General features: G+C 42.9%; 1 protein-coding gene across 1 annotated transcript in view; it reads right to left on the reverse strand.

Moving 5' to 3' along the window:
- unc13a (unc-13 homolog A (C. elegans)) overlaps positions 1-22,012 on the reverse strand; it is a 47,165-nt gene that overhangs the window by 19,574 nt on the left and 5,579 nt on the right. Inside the window, exons 2-25 of the mRNA XM_085397461.1 lie at positions 21,420-21,449; positions 21,228-21,327; positions 19,397-19,514; positions 19,041-19,164; positions 18,619-18,689; positions 18,459-18,513; positions 17,687-17,716; positions 15,911-16,106; positions 14,612-14,731; positions 12,384-13,199; positions 11,777-11,870; positions 10,830-10,876; positions 10,583-10,661; positions 6,915-6,989; positions 6,596-6,815; positions 5,337-5,564; positions 4,693-4,834; positions 4,047-4,216; positions 3,800-3,915; positions 1,663-1,826; positions 1,383-1,536; positions 1,123-1,191; positions 723-812; positions 193-327 (exon numbers count right to left, since the gene is read on the reverse strand). Coding sequence (XP_085253587.1) covers positions 193-327; positions 723-812; positions 1,123-1,191; positions 1,383-1,536; positions 1,663-1,826; positions 3,800-3,915; positions 4,047-4,216; positions 4,693-4,834; positions 5,337-5,564; positions 6,596-6,815; positions 6,915-6,989; positions 10,583-10,661; positions 10,830-10,876; positions 11,777-11,870; positions 12,384-13,199; positions 14,612-14,731; positions 15,911-16,106; positions 17,687-17,716; positions 18,459-18,513; positions 18,619-18,689; positions 19,041-19,164; positions 19,397-19,514; positions 21,228-21,327; positions 21,420-21,449 — 3,443 coding nt within the window. The remainder of the gene's footprint in view (positions 1-192; positions 328-722; positions 813-1,122; positions 1,192-1,382; positions 1,537-1,662; positions 1,827-3,799; positions 3,916-4,046; positions 4,217-4,692; positions 4,835-5,336; positions 5,565-6,595; positions 6,816-6,914; positions 6,990-10,582; positions 10,662-10,829; positions 10,877-11,776; positions 11,871-12,383; positions 13,200-14,611; positions 14,732-15,910; positions 16,107-17,686; positions 17,717-18,458; positions 18,514-18,618; positions 18,690-19,040; positions 19,165-19,396; positions 19,515-21,227; positions 21,328-21,419; positions 21,450-22,012) is intronic.

Below are 22,012 nucleotides of genomic sequence, written 5' to 3' on the forward strand. Positions count from 1 at the left end.
ATTCTGTATGTTCTGAAGTCCAGTACATGTACGCATGCATGGTGTGCTAACAAGGCTTTACTTTTTTGTACTTTATTATGTTTATGCCAAAAAATATCAATTCAAAGTTGATTTTTTTGACAAAGATGGAAAAAGAAAAACATTCACTGACACACACACGCAGACATTCAGCCCATCACTGCTGCTTCTTACCGGGTCTGCCTGATACTCGCGACTGTAGAGCTCATGGCAGTTATTAAAGATGTATTCATAGGTGGAGTTGAGACAGGCTTTGACACAGTCCTTCACTACCTGACTGGCTCTGGGTGGCGACTGGAGCTCTTGGACCTAAACGCAGGCACAAAAATCAGACATGCAGTGACTGGATCATTCATTTGAGCTCACATTTGAAATGATGAATTTATTACAGCTGCAGAATATAGTTAAAGTTTGGCAACAGTGCTCTCCCAAATATGCAACATAGAAGACTGGAGTAGTGAAAATAAAAATCTCCCTGGAGCCTTCATGTGGGAGGTGGGAGAGTTGAAAGATCAGGCAGTGATGCAGGGCAGCAGCACTGACACGTCAGGGGGAAAAATGGGATATTCTGCAGCTTAAATAGACAATGTGAAGAAAGCAGAGTTGGTTTGCAGAATTCTCTCCATTTCTGCTTCTGAAGAAAACCCTTAAATCCAACTCAGCACCAAGCTTTAGGATAAAAATGGAAGAGAAAGAGACTATACCTTCATTCTGAAGAAGGTTATACTGGTGAGCAGATCCACTGTGGACTTGAGGTCCTGCAGTCTCTCAGGACTGCTGGCCGGGAAGTTGTTCTGCAATCGGGCCAAAAAAAGGAAAGAAATCAGAAACGGCGAGCCACAGTACATGAATTCACATCTGTGCTTGTCCAGTTTTTTGCATCTGTGGGCACGATCCAGCATGGTCAATCTTCACTGGCAGCAAGCCCTGTTCTGACTGTGTGGGCGTACATGGTTTCCCCAACGTGTCTGTGCACGTTTCCAATGAACTGTCAATCTAATTAACACATTTGCCTCCTCAAATTGCTTCTGATAAAGAGAGACGTGCAAGGACGCAGAGAATCATTAGTTATAAGCCAGAAGAAATTATAAAAGAGTAACTTACCCGGTACATGGACAGGTCGATCCTCAGAGAGTTATGAAGCTGATCGAGGAGCTTGACAAATCGCTCTTTCTGTGGGTAATAAAAGAAATGTGCTAATAGATTCTGTGATTAAACATAATGAAGATAAAGAGGACACGACAAAGGGAAATAACAGAGAAACTATGCCATTGCGATAGTTAGGGGAAAATTAGTATATAAAACTATTTAATTAATAAAAGTATGACATCTAACTTTATCGATCCAGCTAAATGTTGACTCACCCCAAAATTAGAAGCAGCAAAGCGGTCAGAGGCAGAGACATTGTTGGTTGCCTGGGTGGTGTGGGCGTAGTAGGCATTGATGTTTGCCAGCAGGGTACTCATCACTGCAGGCACACCTGGGCACATGTACTTAGATGACAAGCAGGCAAAATGGCTGGAAATGAGAGGAGGACAGGCAAATGTTAGATTTTTATCTAAACAATCTACGATGCGCCTGAACACATGGGTCTTTCTTATTAACGGTGACGTTCTGGAGTCGGGCAGTCAGCCGGGAACCTACGTCATAGCCTGGTAGATGGACTCGACTCCATAACGCATGGCAAACTCATCTACGATTTCCTGGGGAGTTTCCTCAAAGTACACTTTCCATGCATCATCCCCTTTGGCGTCAGGAATCTTCACCACACCATTATTCTGGATGTCCGTCACATAATGGAAGAGATTCTAAGGAAAAGAAAGCAGAAGGTGGCGTGAGTGAAATAAAAGAGAAAAAAGGCTTGAAAAAATTCAAACAGTTATCACTCGTTTGTAAACAGTTCAGCCATTAAGACAGAGCGCGCTATAACCTCACAAGCTGTTGTGTCTGTTGGCTCTGCTGCATAAAGAGCCATAAACCCACATTATGAGGCCAACACAAGGTGCTGTCTCATCCATAAAACCTTACACCACTGTAAAATATTCTGAGTGGGTTTATAGGCACTTGAGAGGCAATAACAGTGCCCATTTGTCAGTTAAGGTCAGCTAATGTGTTGTGAGTAATGGACTGAGTAATGACTCCATACAAAGTTGGGACTGGTCTACAATCAATCAGCAGAATTTTCTGCACGAACCCAGAGCAGAAACGTGTGTGTGTGATGCCTCTATCTTTGCCTTTATCCAGAGTACTAACTCAAGTTTAATGGGTCAGTTATGAAAGTGAACATCAGTCAAGCAAATTAACTAGTTTAGCTTGGCTCATTTAAGACAGCTTCACACACACATATTCATAAACGCAGGCCGCGAAAACAACATTACACACTTATAACTAGGGCTGCCACAAACGATTATTTTGATAGTCGACTAGTCACCGATTATTTATGCAATTAGTCGACTAATCAGATCATCATCCACTGGACGTAAAACTACAGCTTATTGCACCAGCAGCATCTGCTCTTATATAACTATCATTAGCTTACAGCTTTAAGCTTTTAAGGTGCTAACTAAAAATAAAGACAAGATGATAGTTTATTCAATTTTAATGAAATTTGCAGATTGTTTTGGTAAAGTTTAATAAACTCCTTGCTATCTGAAATATAACAGGACACCGGAGTATATTCTCCAGCATCTCACACTTCTGATAATCAGCTGTCTGCTTGACGTTTATTCAGCTGTGTAAAAACTATAACTTTAATCTCAGCCAAACCGATTTACTCAGGAACAAATAAAATACTAAAAAAAAAAAAAAAAAAAGCCAAACAACAACATTTTTAATTTATCTAAGTGACTCATATATATTTAACCTGAGTCGCGAAAGACGGCGGTGGGTTTGAAAACAATTTGCCGGGAGTCCGGTGTTCTCACGGCGCTAGTGACCTAGCCCCCGGCTAGCTATCGAGCTAGTGGGTAACAGACGTCTCCGAAAACGTCGGAGCGCTTTTGAAAATATGTGGTGTCCTGATAAACTGAGCCGATATTTGAGGTTTACACAGCTACATTCTCGCCTGAAAATATGTTAAACGTTTATTTTGTGACCCAGAAAGAATAATAAGAGTAATATTAAAACTAACTAGCTACCGCCATTGTTGGAAACTAAGCTGGGCCGCGCTATGAATTCTGGGACACAGCTGCTTCTTCTTCTTCGGGGTTTAACGGCAGCTGGCATCCTTGTACATGCAGTGCTGCTATCTTCTGTTTCAGTCCGTTATTACACTCTTAAATCCTGCTATTATTCCTGCGTCTTTTGCGATCTTACAAAGCTTCAAACGACACGTCGACTATTAAATCAGTCGTCGACGATTTTGATAGTCGACGTAATCGTGACTAGTCGACAAATCGTGGCAGCCCTACTTATAACAAAAGCTAATTTTGTTTGTCAAAGATTCCTGTAAACCTAGCGTAACGGTTTCAGTCAGCACATAGCAAATAAAGAGAAGCGGTTCATTTTGACTCGCATTTAAACGACTGCTGTCTCTTTACACCGCAGACACGACTATGTGCAGAAAACAGTCTTTTTCAGTGTGAACGTCATGCCTTACCTGCTAAAATTAGTTGACATTTTTAGGCAGCCCGTTATGTGAAAAAAAACGATATTTGTCTATGATGCACAAACGGCGGACGAAGGATAATCTGACAAAATGCGCCCTTCTAAAAACAAAGCGGTTGAGAAGCATTCACCCTCTTTAAATGCATGTTCACTCACAGATAAAAAGCGAGTTTACCTCGTGCAGACAGGTGTACTGAACATGATACGGAGCAACCGTTTCCTCGCCTTTGATCTCTACACTTATGTGCATGCGGATGGCCCCAGACACAGCGGATTTGTCAGTACGTTTGTCTGTGAAGAGCGCAAAACACACAGAAACACAGTCACCAGGTCTGCGTTGGAAAGAAATGATGGGTGATGAGATCCAGTATATTAAACGGGGCAGTGTACAGAGAAAAAGGAGTCGTGCCAATTCAACTGACCCAGATTATACCAGACGTCCATCTCTCCGCTCAGAGTGCGGACCTCGATGATGGTTTGACCGAGGAAGTCGTCGGACTCTCGTTTGAACTTCTGCTTCACACGAGACTTAATGTCATCATCTTCATCCCACACTCGCACCTTGATGCGGTCTGAAGAGTTGTGACATTCACTGCAAAGACCAAACCGGAGAGTGAGCCAAATATACTAAGTAAACTGGCAGTTAGACAAGAAGGGCAGATTACTAGGGTGACTCGTACGTATCATATTCTTCAAGCGTAAACAGAAATCACCAGCCTTAAAAATAGACCTTGTTTATTTAACCTCCTAGGATCTGGCATCCACATATGTGGACATCACATTTTGGGTTGTCCAGACCAAAATACTAAATTTTGCTCTACAAGAGCCTGATATTCACTTACGAGGACATTATACTGCCACTGCTCTATCGAAATTTAAAACTAATGTCTTCATATGTGGATCTCATTTTTCTCAGAACCAAAAATCAAGTAAAAAAAAAAAATCACAGAATTCTTTGTTTTTGCAGTTATCAGGTCCCAATCAGCCCAAACAGCAAAGAGAAATTAAAAGAGTTTGGGTCTTAGGAGGTTAATTAACAGTAACCATACAAAAAAGCCAATGACTCACAAATTAAATGTCTCCTCCCAGACGGGGTTGAGGTTGCCATAGATGGTCTTGGTCCTCTTTTTCGTCTTTCCAACCTGGACGGTTACATACGGATCACTGGAACCAGTTTTATCCTTGGCTTGTAGACCCTGGGCACACAACACTAGGAAGAAGGAAAAAAAAGCCAAGCTGGTAAGGCCAGTGGGTTTATGCAGCGGTCCCCAACCCCCGGGCCTCGGACCGGTACCGGTCCGTGAGTCGTTTGGTACCGGGCCGCGAGAGTTGAGGCTCAGGTGTGAAATGTATTGTTTTTTAATCGGTTTTCAGCGTTATTTTGTTATCATTTTTATCGTTAACTCTGTTTTCCTGGGTCTTTTCACGTGTGTTATGAATAAATCTTCTTTTTTCCGGTACCGGTACTAGTTTTATTTTGTTGTATTTATCCGTGACACCTTAAAGGTCCGTGAAAATATTGTCGGGCATAAACCGGTCCGTGGTGCAAAAAAGGTTGGGGACCGCTGGGTTTATGTATACGTGTGCGTGCGTGTGTTTGGATGGAAACAGATGCCTCTTAATTCAACTGACCTTCTGAGCTACTGCCCCACAGACGCCACCTGTGTTCACTGCATATAAACAGCAGCTTGTCTCTTTTTATAGACACAAACCTGTGATGCTGATCTTGGCCGACCATTTAGAGGTGCCATCGAGCACGCTCTGTTTGATCTGCTTCATCTGGGTGACATGTGTGGACTTGAGGACGGTGAACACTTCCTGAATGAGTTCAAAGATCTCTGGTTTGTTCCTCTCACGGATCTTCATGCGATCCTTAAGAACCATGATGATATTTTGAGTTCGGTCCTCGGCGCCGTGCTTGGAGCTCTTCTCTGCCGCTCCTGGTTGGCAAGAAAATTGAGAAGTAAAAGAATCAGATTTGTAAACAAAAACGGAAAAAGGTGCCATGTGAGATGAGAAGTGAGCTCACGCTTACTGATCCTGAAATCATGGTGGATAAATTTCTACAATTTTTCAGATGATTTCAAACGAATATCATAACACTATAATAACAACTTTGGTGTATTTCATGAAATATAAGAGGATGCTTTTGCAGGGCTATAAAATGCTGAGTGAAAAAGATGGAAAGAGAGCGAGGCGGATCACAAGAAAAGACAAATGGTTTGTAATATCCTCTCATGAAAACAACGAAAATAGGAATGTAGGAGTAAGAAGAGAAGGAGGAGGGAGGAAGGCTCTGTGCTTGGCACTGACAAATAGACAGGAGAGGAAATAAATGGACTACATTGTTTTCTATTATTAATAAATATAAATAAAAAGAACTGACACCGCAAAAAGTCTAAAACGGAAACTCAGCAAAAGGGTATTTTCTGCGATCCTTTCTCACTCTCATGTCTGTAATCATTAAAACCACATTCACACACTTCATATATCACTGACAGATGCATTTATGACAATATGGGCAATTAGTTAAGACGCTTCAGAGCCAAGGAATCAAACAGTGGCCCTCCCAGACAGTGGATTACCCACTCTACCTCTTCTAAATTTAGCTGAATATCTAACTGATCTGAGCCTTTCTGTTCACTGATAGCTGAAGTTGGCATCGGGTCTCTGATGGAAGGCCAGTGAAAAAAAGATAACCTGCCAGTATTAAAAAACTTAAAAATATAATGTTTTTAAAAAAAGTGAAACGATTAAAAATGATAATTTATAAAAGCCAGCCGGAGATACTGGTTGTATTTATCTGAAATTTACACCGTCTTTTTGCGCCAGCAGTGACTGGGAGTGTTTACCCGCTGCACATATGAGCTGCTAAATTTAGATTTCATTGTCACGTTTGTAAACTAGTCACTTCACTTCATTAATGCTTTGGGGGCTGAAATGGAGTGATGCCTCCCGGCGTTCATCTTACTTTGCAGACAGTCGGCGTTGAGTAGATCCTGGCACTTCTCGTGGCATTTCACCCCACACTCAGTACAGCGCATGCCCTGGCGAGCAATACCCCAGAGGAGTCCCTCACATTCATAGCAGTACGTGGGTGTGGTGGCTGTCCACACCTCAAAGTTGTGTGGGGTGGTGCAGGAAATAGGATATATGAGGGCCTGGAGGGTCTTCTTATAGACATGACTCTTCTACAAGGTTGTAAGAAAGATAAGCCCAAGGTCAGCAGAGTTAAAGCTTATGAGCAGTATTTGAAATAATTTAATTAAAGAATATAAATGTGGACTGACCAGTTCTTCATTATGTAGGGTACTTGATGTCAGGGCTGAGGTGATGCCCGCCTTCCTGGAGTTCTGGACCAAGGACTGTGTGATGGAAGAAGGGTGGTCAGTATAATATCTTCTTTAATCGTGATAAATCTCAGAGTAGGAGATTACAGCTGCATATTTTTGTTTGGAGTGACCACTTTGGTCGGTACCAGAAAACGAGTATATCTTCATAACCAACTGCAGATATTTCATAAACAAAAGGTTCGTTACTCACCATAGCCTGTAGCAGTGAAGTGAAGTTGGGAGAAAAAAGGTAGAAATGTATTAGAAAAAGGCAACAGAGGAGAAAGAGGTTTACACAGAGAATTAAAATTGCAAGAATGGCTGAGAAATGGATGCACTTTTTATGCATATGTGGTAGTTTTGTGAAAAAGCAACAATGAAGCGATTAGGGAATCAAGGGAGACTGGGATTTTTCAGAAAATCTCTGCTGCATTTCCACCTGAATATTAGATTTCTGAATGAAATACTAGTTGCTGCTCATTCAGGCAGTGTTCCACTCTGATAAATCAATAGCAGACAGTCTGACAAGTTGTTTGTGTGTGTGCGTGTGTGTGTGCGCGTGTGTGTGTGTAAATGAGAGTGATGAAAGAGGTGCACCTGCCTGTCAGTGCATGGTGGGTGTTTATGAGCGTGGCACTCAGCTTTGACTGGCAGCTGATTTAAGAGTCGGCATTATTTCAGCTCCCAGTGCACAATGTGATTTGGCATCAAAGCAACAATTTGACATATCATATGTTAAATATGCTTATTGGCTTTCCTGCTGTGAGTTAGATGAGAAGACGTAACCACTCTTGTGCTGTGAAAACAAAAGCTATAGACAGCAGCTAGCATGGATCTGTCAAGAGGTGACAAACCAGCATATCTACAGCTATCAATAGCATGCTATGCTTAGGATGTCAAACCAAAGTGTGAAACCACCAGTTGAAACTCCTAACAGGGTTAGTCAGGCCTTAACTTTTAGTCTTTATGACAAGCAAAGTTAAGCTGGTTTATTTAAGAACAGCAGGATCAGTTTTTCAGACACATTTCAACGTTGCTTTATGATGCTTTTATTTGGTAATATGGTATTCAGTTGTAACTATAGCGGTGCATGTATCATGTGCATTATGTAACTTATTTTGTTTATCGATGCTGAATCGCTTAAACTGATCCCAATGTCTCTGTCAGGGTCCCTGTGCCTACCCGGTCGGCTCAGTACGGCTACATATGTTTTGTATTCCTTTTTTTATTTTTTTCCTGCTCTCTCCTTTCCCCTCTTTCCCTCCTCCCTCTGCCTGGGCGGAGCTCACCTGCGGGCTCCTGCCCTTGGCCCACGCACCTGTGGCTCATCACGAGTGATCCAGCCCCTTTATAAGACGGCAGCCCTGTGTTTCTCGTCGCTGGACCGTTGCCGACCCTTGTCAGTGTAACCCCAGCTCAATGACTTCAGAAGTGTTTCATAGCGATTTACCTAACTACCCCTTCGTGTCTCTGTGTACAGATTCCCTGGACCTACCCCTGTGTTACCCGAGTGAGTGGAGTGTGAGGAGGAGTGGACGGAGAGTGTGCGAGTGTGAAGAGGAGTGGACGGAGAGTGTGCGTGTCTTCCCCATTCGTGTGTGGACCCCCGGAGCCCGGCTTTCCCCTCACTTTTGTAAATAATCACCTGGTGCATCATAATAAAGACTCTTGTGCTTTCAAGACCTAGAGCCTGCGCGTGAGTCCGTTCAGTCCCGTTGTGACAGTCTCTGACCATGCTTATGATTGCTAACAGATTACTGCGGTCACCCGCTTACTTTTAACGTGAAAGTTGTGCCTTTTGAAATGTGACTGCAGCACTGAGGCAGAAATTTTAACCATTTTCCTCCAGTGCCAGGAAGCAACCTCCAGCAAACACTTGGTTACACGTGGTTACCAGATAGCAGTGTTGGGGAGTGTACCGGCGTTACGTATTTAAAATACAAAATACGAGTAACTGTATTCTGTTACTGTTACCGTTTAAAAAGATGGTATTCAGAATACAGTTACTTTGTTGAAATAAAGGGATTACACGGCGGTCTTTTCCTGTTTCATATGTTAGGCCGGTGTCCTGCAGGTTTTAGATCTCACCCTGGATCACCACACCTGAATCAAATGATTAGTTCGTTACCAGGCCTCTGGAGAAAATCAAGACATGTTGAGGAGCTAATTTAGCCATTTAAATCAGCTGTGTTGGATCAAGGACACATCTAAAACCTGCAGGACACTGGCTCTCGAGGACTAACGTTCCCTACCCCTGTGTTAGGCTGTCCCCTCTCTATTTTTGGTAATTCCACGCCGGCGAAAACTCTAACAAAACACGCATTAAGAGGCTCTAATTCCTGGGTCTCAATCTCGCGGCCCATTTCACCTCTACTTGCGGCCCACATAATGACGTGACGAAATATTTTTTAAAAATTATTGTTCAAAAAATGATTTAATATGAAGGCAACAGGTAGAGTGTTACAGGCATAGCCCTAACGAATGTAGCCTCATGGGCAGCGTAGCCCAGTTGTAAGTAAGCTATTAAGACTCGACTCTACACTGTGTTCGTGTTTTTAGCAAAGTTGACCCAGACAACAAAGTAAAGCTTGTTTTCGGCTATGAGCCCGACACGAACCCGGCGTATTAGCCAGAGGAACCTTTACTACAGTTCGGAGCTGCGGACCTGTTTTATATACGCGCGGAATAGTTTTCTATATGAGATCGCTGCAAAAAGTGCAGCTTTACCTAATATCCACCTTACTGTTACTCATTTTATATTAAGATTTAAAAATCTAGTTGGCATTGCTATGGCGAGTAACCTTCAGTAAAAGTAATAAATCACAGAGCAATAGTCATTCATGTAGTTGTAAAAAGCATGATAATATATCAAGTAATCCAAAGTATTCCATTACATTATTCTCATTGAGTAACATAATGGAATATGTTACAAAATACATTTTGGGGAATGTATTCTGTAACCTGTAGTGGATTTAAAAGTAACCTTCCCAACACTGCCAGATAGTCACCGATTGGTCTTTACCTCTGTGTGAATTAGGATTAAGCGAGTGATAATAATTAAATGATAAAAAACCCCAAACTGTGACAACCAATGTGCTCTCAAAACCTGAATACGCTTGTGGTTTTCTTTTATTCGCACATTCCTTAGAATGACACGGAGATACAGAGTGCGTCTGTCTACATTCTAAGAAAAGTGACAATAGAAGTCTGCAAAAGATGTGTTGGTAATGAGATAGTGTCAAAAAGGCATAGGGATCATGGCATGGTGGGGTAATAAAGGTCTGTTATATGACAGCATGTAGCAGACATCAGCGTCAGTCAGAGAAAACCTCTGGCCTCTGCCGCTGGCCTCTCTGCCTTGCTTCATGCCCTGTCAGACTTTAACAGCAGGGCAATGCATTTTCTTTAACAGCATGGATGCAGTGGAGTAAAGGACAGAGAACAACAGGAGTAAAAATAGTAGAATATTAGAAAAGATCGTGAAAATAAACATAGTAGAGAATCAGACAGAAAACAGGAGTAACATTTAAGGATGAGAGCACGGACTGCTGAGCCAAGTGAGATGGATCTGGGAAATGTGAGACACTTAGTCACGGGAACATAAAGAGATTAGTGCAGAAACTCACCAGATCGCTGACCAGAGGCATTGCTTTTCTCTTCCTGAGGTCTGGCATGCTGTCAATACTATACAGAGCACCACCCATCCTGGAGAGAAAACATACTTTAAACATCGGCTATATTTTCAGCTAACAGCTAGAACCTTCACTGTGAATAAGTTACAAAATAAATGCACTGAGACACTGGTCTTTCTTTTTGGTCGATAAGTTATAGATTTTCAATAGCTGCAGCGGTGTCAGCCTCATGGTTACTTACCCTGCTGACAAAAGCAGAGAGGCAATGCCAACACTTTCTCCTCGGGCCTGTGGAGAAAGAGAAGGAAAAGATGAGATGGAAAAACCGGGAAAAGGCAGCCTTCCAGAAAACTACAACGCTGTAGTTCCAATTGTAGTTTGTAGTTCGCTCAATGACTGCAGGTGTTCTCAAAGTCATGATTTACAACAGAGTGAAAAAAACTACACTGTGTGTATTTCTTAGTGAGTGTGGGGATTATTGACATCAGCAGTGAGTTCTGTGTTTGTGGAAGAAGATTACAGCGGGATGGCTATCCGTGTAATCATTTCTCTAATTCTATCTGCTCCATTATTGAAAGACATGTTCTTTGTCCGCTTGGCTCTTCAAACAATGACATGCGGCACTGATACTAACGTCACACTATACACAGAAATAGCCCTGATTGATACAAACACCAGGCTTTGGAAAGGACGCTTAACAGACTTGCAACAGCTTCCTATGTGCGTCTTGCGCTCATCATAAATATCTGTGAGCCATACAGATACATACGATACAAATTAGATTTATTAACACACTACAGGGCACACCCACCTGAGAGCCAGCTCCTGCCATGGGTAATCAGAATGGACTACATGCATTCGCTACGAGGATGGCAAACAACTGAAAAGAAAATAATGAAATGGCAAAAACAATACAGGGGGTAAACAGAAACTATCAAACACAAGACAATATAATCCACAGCTGCGACCAAAAACTGGGAAAAATGACAGACTAGTCAACGAAAGCTGGAAAAATACAGAGTAAGAACAGGACATGCAGGGATTGATGCAACAAGGCAATCAGCAGAGCAGCAACAGAACCGCACTCTAAGATCCGTTCCTGCCAATGAAGGGATTCACCTGACAGTGACTGCAAGCAAGAGGACCATACAAGTAAACTGAACACACACAGACACATCCTGGCAGTACCTCTTGTAGTTGTAGTCGTACTCTGCTGAAAAGTCGAAGCCAGTTGGCTTTAGCTCTGGCAGGACCGGGCTCCATGATTTCCCTTTTTGGGAAGCTGAAATATGGTTTGAGAAAGAAGTCAGCTCACAATTGCCGCACGCTAAGTCAGTGAAATGAAGAGGTGAGCAACATCTGTTAACCACAAGCATGTTGATTGGTATATAGGCTTTAATACAAAATTATTATTATTATTATTTTGTCTGAAATAATAAAAAAGTGTGTCTGTCTAAAAATACGCTTTTCCTGGTATGTGAATACATTATTTTAAGTGATTTTATCTCCATACAGTAAGTGGTTGGTTAGTGTTAACTTTAAAATTAATTATTTTGTGCAGGTGTTGTTTAGGCTAATACTTGCTGGTAGGTAATTTTAGTGAAATTGGATGTAAAGGGAAGTGTCTTTGGAGCTGAGACCACACATACTGAGTTGGTGTCAGTAAAGAGTAGTGACCCGTCCTTGTCCCTTTACTGGTGTTTTCATGTGTAGGTCATAGCAACTTGAAGTACATCTATACATAACTACATAAGTAATTTTGAAATTTTCCCTTTATAACAATATGCAACTTCACCTTGCAACAGGAGGCTCCTCTTTCTTCTGTTCAAGAGCCAGAGGGACACTCTCTGTTGCCGGAGGAAGCTCGGGGGGCTGAGGTTCCTCCTTTGGCACTTCAGATTTGGGCTCAGGCTCCAGAGGCTTGCTGTCTGGAGCTGGAACCTGTGATGTAGTTGTGGGGGTGGGTGTAGTTGTAGTTGTGCCAAAGAGATCCTGCTGTGTGGGTGCAAAGGGAGGCTTGGTGGAATCTGCAAGAGAAGGGGCCATTGTGCTGTCCTGTGAGACCGGAGGTAGGCCAGCAGCCGTGCTGGGAGACTGAGGCCGATCCTGGGCAAGTCGCTGCTGATGCAGTGACGTCTGCTTCTCCAACGGCGGCCTGGTGGAGGAGAGACCATCAGAAGGGGGCATCAAGGTGGGGGCAGTGCTTGTGGGTGTGGGGGTATAGGGAGGCTCCTGGTCTTCACTCAGTGTGCCATCCAGTGGATACATTTCTTCATCTTCCTTATATGACATCTCCTCCTCCTCATAGTTGTAATCTCCCTCCTCCCCATACATGTCTCCCTCTTCTTCGTCATACAGAGCCCCCTCCTCCCCTCCATCTTTGAGGTAGCCTCCCTCATCGCTGTAGATGCCTTGGTGATCCTCACCATCCCAACCTGGGGAATCTTCCTTGCCGTAGCTGACCGAAGAGTGGCAGGAATGATAGGAGTCGTTCTCATCGTAGAATTCCGAACCTCTCAAGCTTTCACCGTCCTCGGGAACGAACTCCTCGCTGAGCTGCGAGCTGCCTCGACTCAGCTCTCCCGACGAAGCGTAACGACTGTCTGTGGGACTGAAGGCAGGGGAAACGAAAACACGTGTTAGATAAGCCTTTGGTTATTAAGTAAACTATATCTATTTCCACGTTTGGGTGTCACAGAGATACTAAAGGAGCTTGTGTTGGGACCGGAAAGGGAGAGAGCTAACCACCAGGAGAAGAGGAGTGACTTTAAATCACACCCAGAATGGGCTTTGGACTAGTGATGCAACTGCAAGGGGACTCATCTGTTTAGTAACAGGAATGCTTACTATGATTGTTAGTTCAAACACAAATTTGTACAGAATCACACTCATACAAAAGCACACTAGATTGCAGAAACACAACGATGCATTTTTCATAAAGTAAACGTTTAAATTGTTTAATTTAAAACAAAAGAAGTTAACCTGACGAGGTTCAGGATAATTTAGCAGACTGGTGGAAAAAAGCAGATAAATTCACAATGATAAATGAAGCCATTATACTGAATCAGCGAGAGATATGAGACACATAGAAAGATTATTTCCTTAAACACACTCTGACAGACGCACACAAACACCGGCTTTGTTGTTTTCGGCTCTATTGATTACAGTCCTGCTGGTTTAATAATGCATAGTGCACGAACAGTAAAGGACACAAAAGTATGGCTGAATGGACAAATAAATACTCAATCACACCAACCCCCAGTTTTCCTATTCATAACCTATCCTGCAATCTCTCTCTCTCTTCCGTCTCAAAGACTAACACAGACAGTGACAAATGCTTGCATAATTTGTGAGTCTAAACACATGTCTGCCCTCTTTCTTCACAAAGAATGTAAAACAAAACATGATGAAATGAAGATGAAAAAGAACGCAATCTGTCTCGGCCTCTCTGCTCGGCCACATTATTGGGCTGACGGGCTCCTGCTGTCTCACAAGTGGAAATTAAATGTGTATAATTACCAAGTATGGGACACCCACAATAAGACAGGGCCCTTCTTAAAGTCTCACATACAGAGTGAAGCTGTAATAACAAGCTGTCATGAAAACAGATGGGCACGCTCACACAGACTCACACGGGCAGTTCTACAAACTCCAACCGACAATTAACCTCTCTGTCTCCGACTGTTACGAAACACCACACACACGCATCCCACCGATCGCTCACCCACACATGTAAAGACGACACAGCACAGAACTTCTAAAGATTGAGGGGACAAGCGTGATCGTTTGTGATTCTTCACAGGAACACAGTAAGGATAGATGCAGGTTCGGTAGTTTCCTCTAAAATATACAGAATATACATATACAAAGATAGGGTAAGAGCGCATGCATGCAAGCACAGCGAGCGAGGAGGACGGGACAAGTCCACCACTGACGTCACAGCGAGACGGAGTCACAGGCTGGAGCAAAAGGAAGAAGAAGAGGAAGAGGAGGAGAAGTTAGAGACGAGGTACAGAGACCCACCTATCGGACAGCGAGTGCCTACTGTCTAGAGAATACTGACGACTGGTGCGCCGGCTCGACCCTGAGCCTGAGTCGATATCACTGCGCCCGTTGGTGGCCGAGTCTAAACTATCATAGCGTCTGGTAAGAGGAGCAGGGGAGGAGGTGGGGAGGAGGGGAGAGGTGGGAGAGGAGCATCAGTAGAGCTCAGTGCAAATATTGGAAAGACAGCTATAACTCAAACTGAGCCTCTGTGCCGCCTGCTTAACGACAACTTCACAAAGTTGTCTTAAAACATCAGTCAGGCGTCCACATGAACATGAAAATATCACTTGCTGTTATTCTTCCCGCCAGCGTTTAATGATCCACAGCAGTCCTGGCTCAATCTTAATTTGGAGTTAATATGAGGCTGAGGTTATTTCAACCAAATGCAGATATTCCCGTCATTTCAGTGGGAAATTTCATCTTCTAGGGAATTTTGCACTAATAAGCGAATATCTTTTGAACACGGCCTCTTTGCTCGTCTAAATCAGATTACCGAAAACTCATATTAACTTCAGATGAATACATTTGCACGGGACAAGGAATATGGATTTCACTCATCATTTACACTGGAAGTGGATGGGGAAGGGCTCTCTTTACAGAGAGTATAAAAAGGAGAAACAATAACAGCAAGTACAACCTGCTGAAAATATGAACCTGTCCATTAAGCTTCTGCACAAAGACGTCTCACTGACGCTGAGATTTATTATATCCATCTCAGCCTTGACAAAGCAAATGGTCAAACTTTCAATTTAAGCTTTTCTGAGAAATGCATGAGTTTAGAGCCTCTCCTCCTTTCATATATACATGTCTAAAGTGACGACCATTATGTTCAGAAATCACAAGGGGTTTCTGATGCTCACACACTCGACGTGCACACACAGATGCAAGCACGCGCACACGCATTCGCACGTGAAAGATAACCACAAAGGCCTGCTTCATACAAAACCTGTATACAAGAACTCTGCACCCCAGCATGCTTGTATACACTGAGGCCAGGGTTATTCTCTAGAGAAGGAGAGCACAGTGGGACATGTTACTATGTACAACACAGTGCAACAAAACAAGGCCGCAGGGGCTCACTTGTCTCATGGCTATGAGCTAGACGGGGAGGAGTGCTCCGTTTACGAGCAGCGTGATGTTAAATTCACAACGTTAAAACATTTAGATCTTCTGTGTGACCAAAAACTCCTCTCTCTATGTTGCATTTAAACTTTATGGTGCACATAGGCAAAATAAAACCCTGTTTTTCAGTCTCAGTAGTAGTACGCCTGTTACCTCATAGCTCTGTGATCATAGTCCAGCTCATTGATGTCGTCAGTGTAGGAGTGTCTGTGGTGCTGGTGCCTCATGGGATACTGGTGCATGGAAGCATTGGGCTGGGAGGTGGTGTAGTAAGGAGGTGGGATGCTGTTACTGGTCTCACTGCGGTAGTCGCTGTCCCTGTCATCCACTGCGCTGTCTGGGTCCTCGTCTGTTCACCAAAACAGCGGGAGACAGAACGAAGTGAGGTTGGCGAGACAAAAAGATGACGACCATTGAGTACATTGAGTGTGTAATGAAAGAGCTGGGGCGTAGAGAAGGGGGGTGGTCTTGTTTCTTTTCAGATAGTTGAAGTCTCTGCTCAGAATCCAGTTTTTTTCCTTCTCATTCAATCCTAAATGAGAGCCTAAAAATCAGGGGGGAAACATCTGTAGGCCTGTGACTATGTAATTCCCCTATAATTAAATGGAATTTTAATCTATTTTAATTTAAATTACAATGTAACTGTATTGACCTACAAATACTTAAAGATTGTTAGGCTAGAATAAAAGAATAACAAGACACGTTTTTACAGGAAACAGAGAAAACTGTTTTTTACGGTGGCCCTGAGAGGTCAAACGGACTGCAACTTAAGAAAACACCAGCAATAAGAAAAACGCTGCAAAAGCACACAAAACACAATGGAAATAGGAAAATCGACAACAGAAATAGGAAAAAACAAAACAGAAATAGGAAAAGCGAAAACAGAAATAGGAAAAAACAGATTTTTAAAAGCACAAGAGAAGTGTGTCTGGGGAGACAATAAACGGACGGACCAGTTGCAGGAACCCAAAACATGGTAGTTTTATCATGATTCATATAATACTGATGACGGATTTTTAGGCTAATAGTTAGGCTAGCACACTTACCTCTCATCTTTTCGTTCCTCACAAAACCAATAGATCCTCCACTTCTTTTAATTGTCTCCCAGCGCAATTCTTAGCATGTTTTGGTTCCTACAACTGGTCCGTCGGGTTATTGTCTCCCCAGAAACACTTCCCTTGTGCTTTTGGAAATCTGTTTTTTCCTATTTTTGTTTTTGTTTTTCCTATTTATGTTTTCTTTTTTCCTATTTACATTGTCGTTTTTCTATTTCCATTGTGTTTGGGCGCTTTTGCTGCGTCTTTCTTATTGCTGGTGTTTTCTTAAGTTGCCGTCCGTTTGGCCTCTCAGGGCCACCGTAGTTTTGGATCTTGATTTGTAGATTCTGTATAATTATTTTTAAATTGTGAAACTTTCCCCCCACGCAGTCTTTTATTAAATGATTCATCCTATCCACAGTATGTCTTCATGAAAGACTGACCTGCTGCTAATAAACCCATACAGCTGTGAGATGTTTGATCAGGTCGACCAGCGGGTTGAAACGATTTGCAAAAGATTCCGATTTTGTGGAAACAGAGTTTTAGACAGTTCAGTGCCTGAGATGCAAGTGGGAGTTATTCGGTTATGTGCTTCCTGTCTCATAATGAATCACTCGAAAATAACTCATCTTTATCTCATCAAATATGTATGCATCCTGAGTTTGGCTAGAGCTGCATTCAATTTCATTTTAACAGTTTGAGGTATTATTGCAAAAGCAAGGGTATGAGGTGAGAGGAAGTTCAGGGAGGATGTGTGGAGAAGAAATACTTTTTTGGCAGTTAATGGTCTCTGAGGAATACTATGCAAGGAGATCATTACATTAAGTGAGACATGGACAATAAATACAGAATTACTCCAAGTTGTTAGCAGAACTGCATGAAAGAAACTTACTTTGTTGATCTCCCCACAGACTCCAATTACCTGCGAAGAGATAAAGGAGTTGGAAAAACCAAATTAGGTTTGGGCCACAAATTAAACACACAAGCAGTCAACAAAACCAGGGTAAACAAACGAGGAGGATCGTTAGCCCTCAGAAATAATTGTTTTATGATGTAAATATGTGTGGAGAGAGTTTATAAGTGGCTGTCTATGTGTGTGTGTGTGTGTGTGTGTGTGTGTGTGTGTGTGTGTGTGTGTGTGTGTGTGTGTGTGTTTGAGCAGAGAAAAACACAAGGTCTTTAGAAAAAGCTGTTTTTAAGGCAGCTGGCCTCGATGCAGTTAGGTAACACACACATCTTCTTTGCACAAACACAAGCACCGTGATGCAAACCAAACCCCTCTCTCCACAGGTCCATAGTATCCACACAGTTATGCACCTGCTCCCAGTGTCACCACTGCCAGACAGGCGGACAGGCGTGGGAGTGTGTCTGACACCCCCCGTATGTCATCTCACATTCATCACGGATCTATCACCTGTAAGTCATTCTAGTGTTCAGGCAGGCATGCATTTGTGATTAATCTCATCGGCTCTCCTTCCTCTCGCCAGCTAACCTTTCCTTCATCTATTAGCTTCATTTCAACCTCCTGTCTACGCCTCTTCTCAGTAAGCTGAGGAGCCAGAGGAGAGGGAGTGGGGAGAGGAAACACAGGAGGCATAAAAAGGGCACAGCAGGATCGGGCGCAGGAGGAGGTAAATGCAGAAGAGGAGGCTGGCGGCACTCACAGCACTGTGTGGATGGTGCATGTAGTGGTCGCTCCTGCTCTTCCTGATAGGCGTACTGAGGCAAAGAAAAGCGGCAACAACAGACGAATAAGGAAACAATACAATGCAGAAAAAGTTGTGGTAATACAGTAAAGAGTATTCAGCAGAATAAAATTCTTACATCTTGATCTCTCATGGCATTAAGTTGTTCAAGTTTCTTCGCCCAGTATCTGGCCTCTTCCTCTGGGATGTCTGCAGAAACAGAAACACTTGAGATTCTCCACTTGGCACGTGAAATATTGGGCGCTACGCTGTAAGATTTTGTGCTGATACTGTTTTGCCAAAGTTTAAAGTGAATTTTCTCAAGTTATATCAAAGAGTAGGGCTGGCATTAGAGCGCTAGTTGTATTAGTAGTAGAAGTAGTAATAAAACTGTATCAGGCAACTACTAGAAAAAGTACTAATAGGAATCATGAGACAGTCTTTAGAGTTCTAAAGTAGCAGCAGTACTAATACTAGTAACATTTAAAAAAAAAAAGGAATTCAAATTAATACAAAATAAATTAAGCGTTATTATTGACACAACACTGATAAATGTCAAACCTAGTGGCAGCTCAAAGCGTGTGTCGAGCAGCAGCCTATGAAAGGTCGGGTCTTTGGTTCCACAGATCTCGTTCTCAGCCATGATCGCATTGGAGTCGAGGGTCAGCCACTGACCTGGTCCCTCCTGGAAAAGACAGAAGAACAAACATGACTGCAGCAACACTTACTGTGTGATCAATACGTATTTTGGCATCTCTGCCCTGGATCTAATTTGCTGTCTTCGTACAAATGACCAGTGCCATCAATCTTCTCATCTACGGCTTAATATGTGAGTTTGAGTATGCTAAATTCAGAAATGCTAGTAAGCATTGCCAATAAAACCAAAGGTCTGAGTCAGAAAGATGAATGTGGTGAACCTCATTGGACTGCCGTATGCTGCGCAGGGGGATCCATAAGGTGCCCACCATGGTGTCCCAGATCAGCCCCTTGTTCCACACCTCCACTGTGAGGCCCAGATCAAGGCGGTTTATTTCACTGCTCAGTAGAGATGGCGGAATAAGAAAAGGACAAGCAAACAGAAAAATGAGGAGGAATAAAAAAAAGAAGTTAAATACAGAATACTGTCATGAGCTGAGTGGAGGCTTGAGCTGTTTACACAAGACTTTTAGCAAAAATACAGTTTATTCCTCGAGGAGCTGAATTTAATCTGGTGATGGATATGCACCATGATTCAATCTGCTCAGGGAAATGAGTCATTCAGCATGAAGATGGAAAAGCACAGGTGACAGTCAGCCAGGCTCCCGACAACATATAAGTGACTGCACAGACAGAAACTATCTATATTTATGTGTGATAAACAACAGTGAACTCAAAAGCTCATATACAGCTAACATTTGTAATGCAGCACGGTGGCACGGTGGTTAGCACTGTTGCCGCACAGCAAGAAGGTCCTGAGTTCAATTCCACCATCAGGCCGGGGTCTTTCTGTGTGGAGTTTGCATGTTCTCCCCGTGTTTGCGTGGGTTCTCTCCGGGTACTCCGGCTTCCTCCCACCGTCCAAAGACATGCAGCTTGTGGGGATAGGTTAATTGATTAATCCAAATTGTCACTAGGTGTGAATATGAGTGTGAATGGTTGTCTGTCCCTGTGTGTTGGCCCTGCGACAGACTGGCGACCTGTCCAGGGTGTACCCCGCCTTTCGCCCTATGACAGCTGGGATAGGCTCCAGCGCCTCCCGCGACCCTGAAAAGGATAAGCGGAAGCGAATGGATGGATGGATTTGTAATGCAACTACGTATCTGGCTTGCAGGTTATCAGCTCACTATGCATCTCCCGTTACTGAACAGTGATGCTCCTAAGGTTTAAATGAAGAAAAAACCCTAATAATGAGCGTAAAGTGCTTCCTTAGGAGATGAACACATCTTCAGGTGACTTTGCTGGATGGTGTGCTGACCCCGAAAGCTGAAAAGTAGAGGAAAGCCCTTCTTTAAAGATATTCCTTACATTTAATTTAGCACCATGACTGTAGCAGAGTTTTTCTGTTGGATTGATATTCTGGAGTTTTAAGGTGTTAATAAAGCTTGAATGGGGAGAAACTTTCACGACTAGATGTGTGAAATCTGCCGGAGCAGAGCAAACAGCAGCAGAGGTGTTATTTCATCCCATCACTCATGAGTGGAAGGGAGGCAGAATGGCAGCAAAAAACAGAAACAAAAAAAACTGCGACACAAATGTTACAGCTGACTCCCACAGCACCCTGATAACATCAATTTCACTCCTCACGTGGGTGAAACTGGACATCACACAGGTTAAAGACAGCTTCATATTAGATGTCTGAATTCTCACATGCACGTGCACCAGGTAATGTCTAGGACAGTTCAGGGCTGCAGAGAAAACGGGTTTAGTTTCACTAATTAAGAATATGTTCACATTATAAATGTCTTATGGAAATAAAACAATAGAGCTGATAGTTTAATAAGGTAATGCAGCTTTGACTCTTAAAAGGTTGTCTCAATTCCAACCGGCAGTTAAAAACATCAACGCCACAATACTGTCCTCGTTTCATGCATTCTTCTCTTTTCTTAAAGCTGAAACTCGTTTTATGACAATCTTGGTTGGAGACTTGGCTGTGCTATATTGGTAGCTGCTAAAGTAACCACATGCCGGAGAGGTGTGGAAAGTTTGCCTTATTCCAACTTCATTCCCTGGATTTTTTTTTTTTTCATTGTCAGGACGAGAAGCACTCACAACATGAAGTCCTGCTCCCAACATGGCTGACTGCCACGGACAGCGATGGTTGTGCTCTTAACATTCTGCACCTTCAGGGTCACGTATGTGTTGAATTTCTCTGCGAAAATGAACAGATTCAAACATTGGTCTCGATGACCCCAGTGTTTTACAATCAACAGCTTCATGCAGTACATCCGTGACACAACTCACCTTGTGGTCCATCAAGCTTGCCTTTTTTCACTGTGAACAAATTGAGAAAAGAAAAAGGAAATTAGCCTGTCAGGGTTTTTTTTTTTGTGTATTTTTTAAGAGATCATATTCCATCATCGGATCTCAAAGGCTTCATCCTGTGCTTGCAGTGCGAGCCTCTGCCTGTAGCTCATGTGCATCAAAGTATGGTTGCTTGGTGACTGACAGTAGTCTGGCATTTTACAGAGAAAGTGTGAGGTCTACAACTAAACTTTGCTCTTTGAGCAGATGCCAGGCTCTCAATATGAAAGACTACATCCGTTCAGCAGGAGACGTCAGGGTCTCTGAGTGACTTGTTGGATGGACAGATGGCCTGAACGATACCCGTGTGTTTTCCATCATGCCTGTCAACACAGGCTGATGGATAAAACACTGAACAGTTCTGCGGTTTATTGTACACAACAGACGAATCTCTGCTGAGGTGCCACAGCCATTTTCTCCACGCAGGGTCTACTGGAGGTACCCAAATGACTTTTAAAACCACAGTGACGTCAAAAACTTATTCATTATTCATTTAGTCTTGCACCCTGCCGATTCCCATCATCCCCATGTTC

This window comes from Rhamphochromis longiceps, linkage group LG23, assembly GCF_057381845.1.
Source record: "Rhamphochromis longiceps isolate RC_006_pf linkage group LG23, R_longiceps_female_GT1.1, whole genome shotgun sequence".
NCBI lineage: Eukaryota > Metazoa > Chordata > Actinopteri > Cichliformes > Cichlidae > Rhamphochromis > Rhamphochromis longiceps.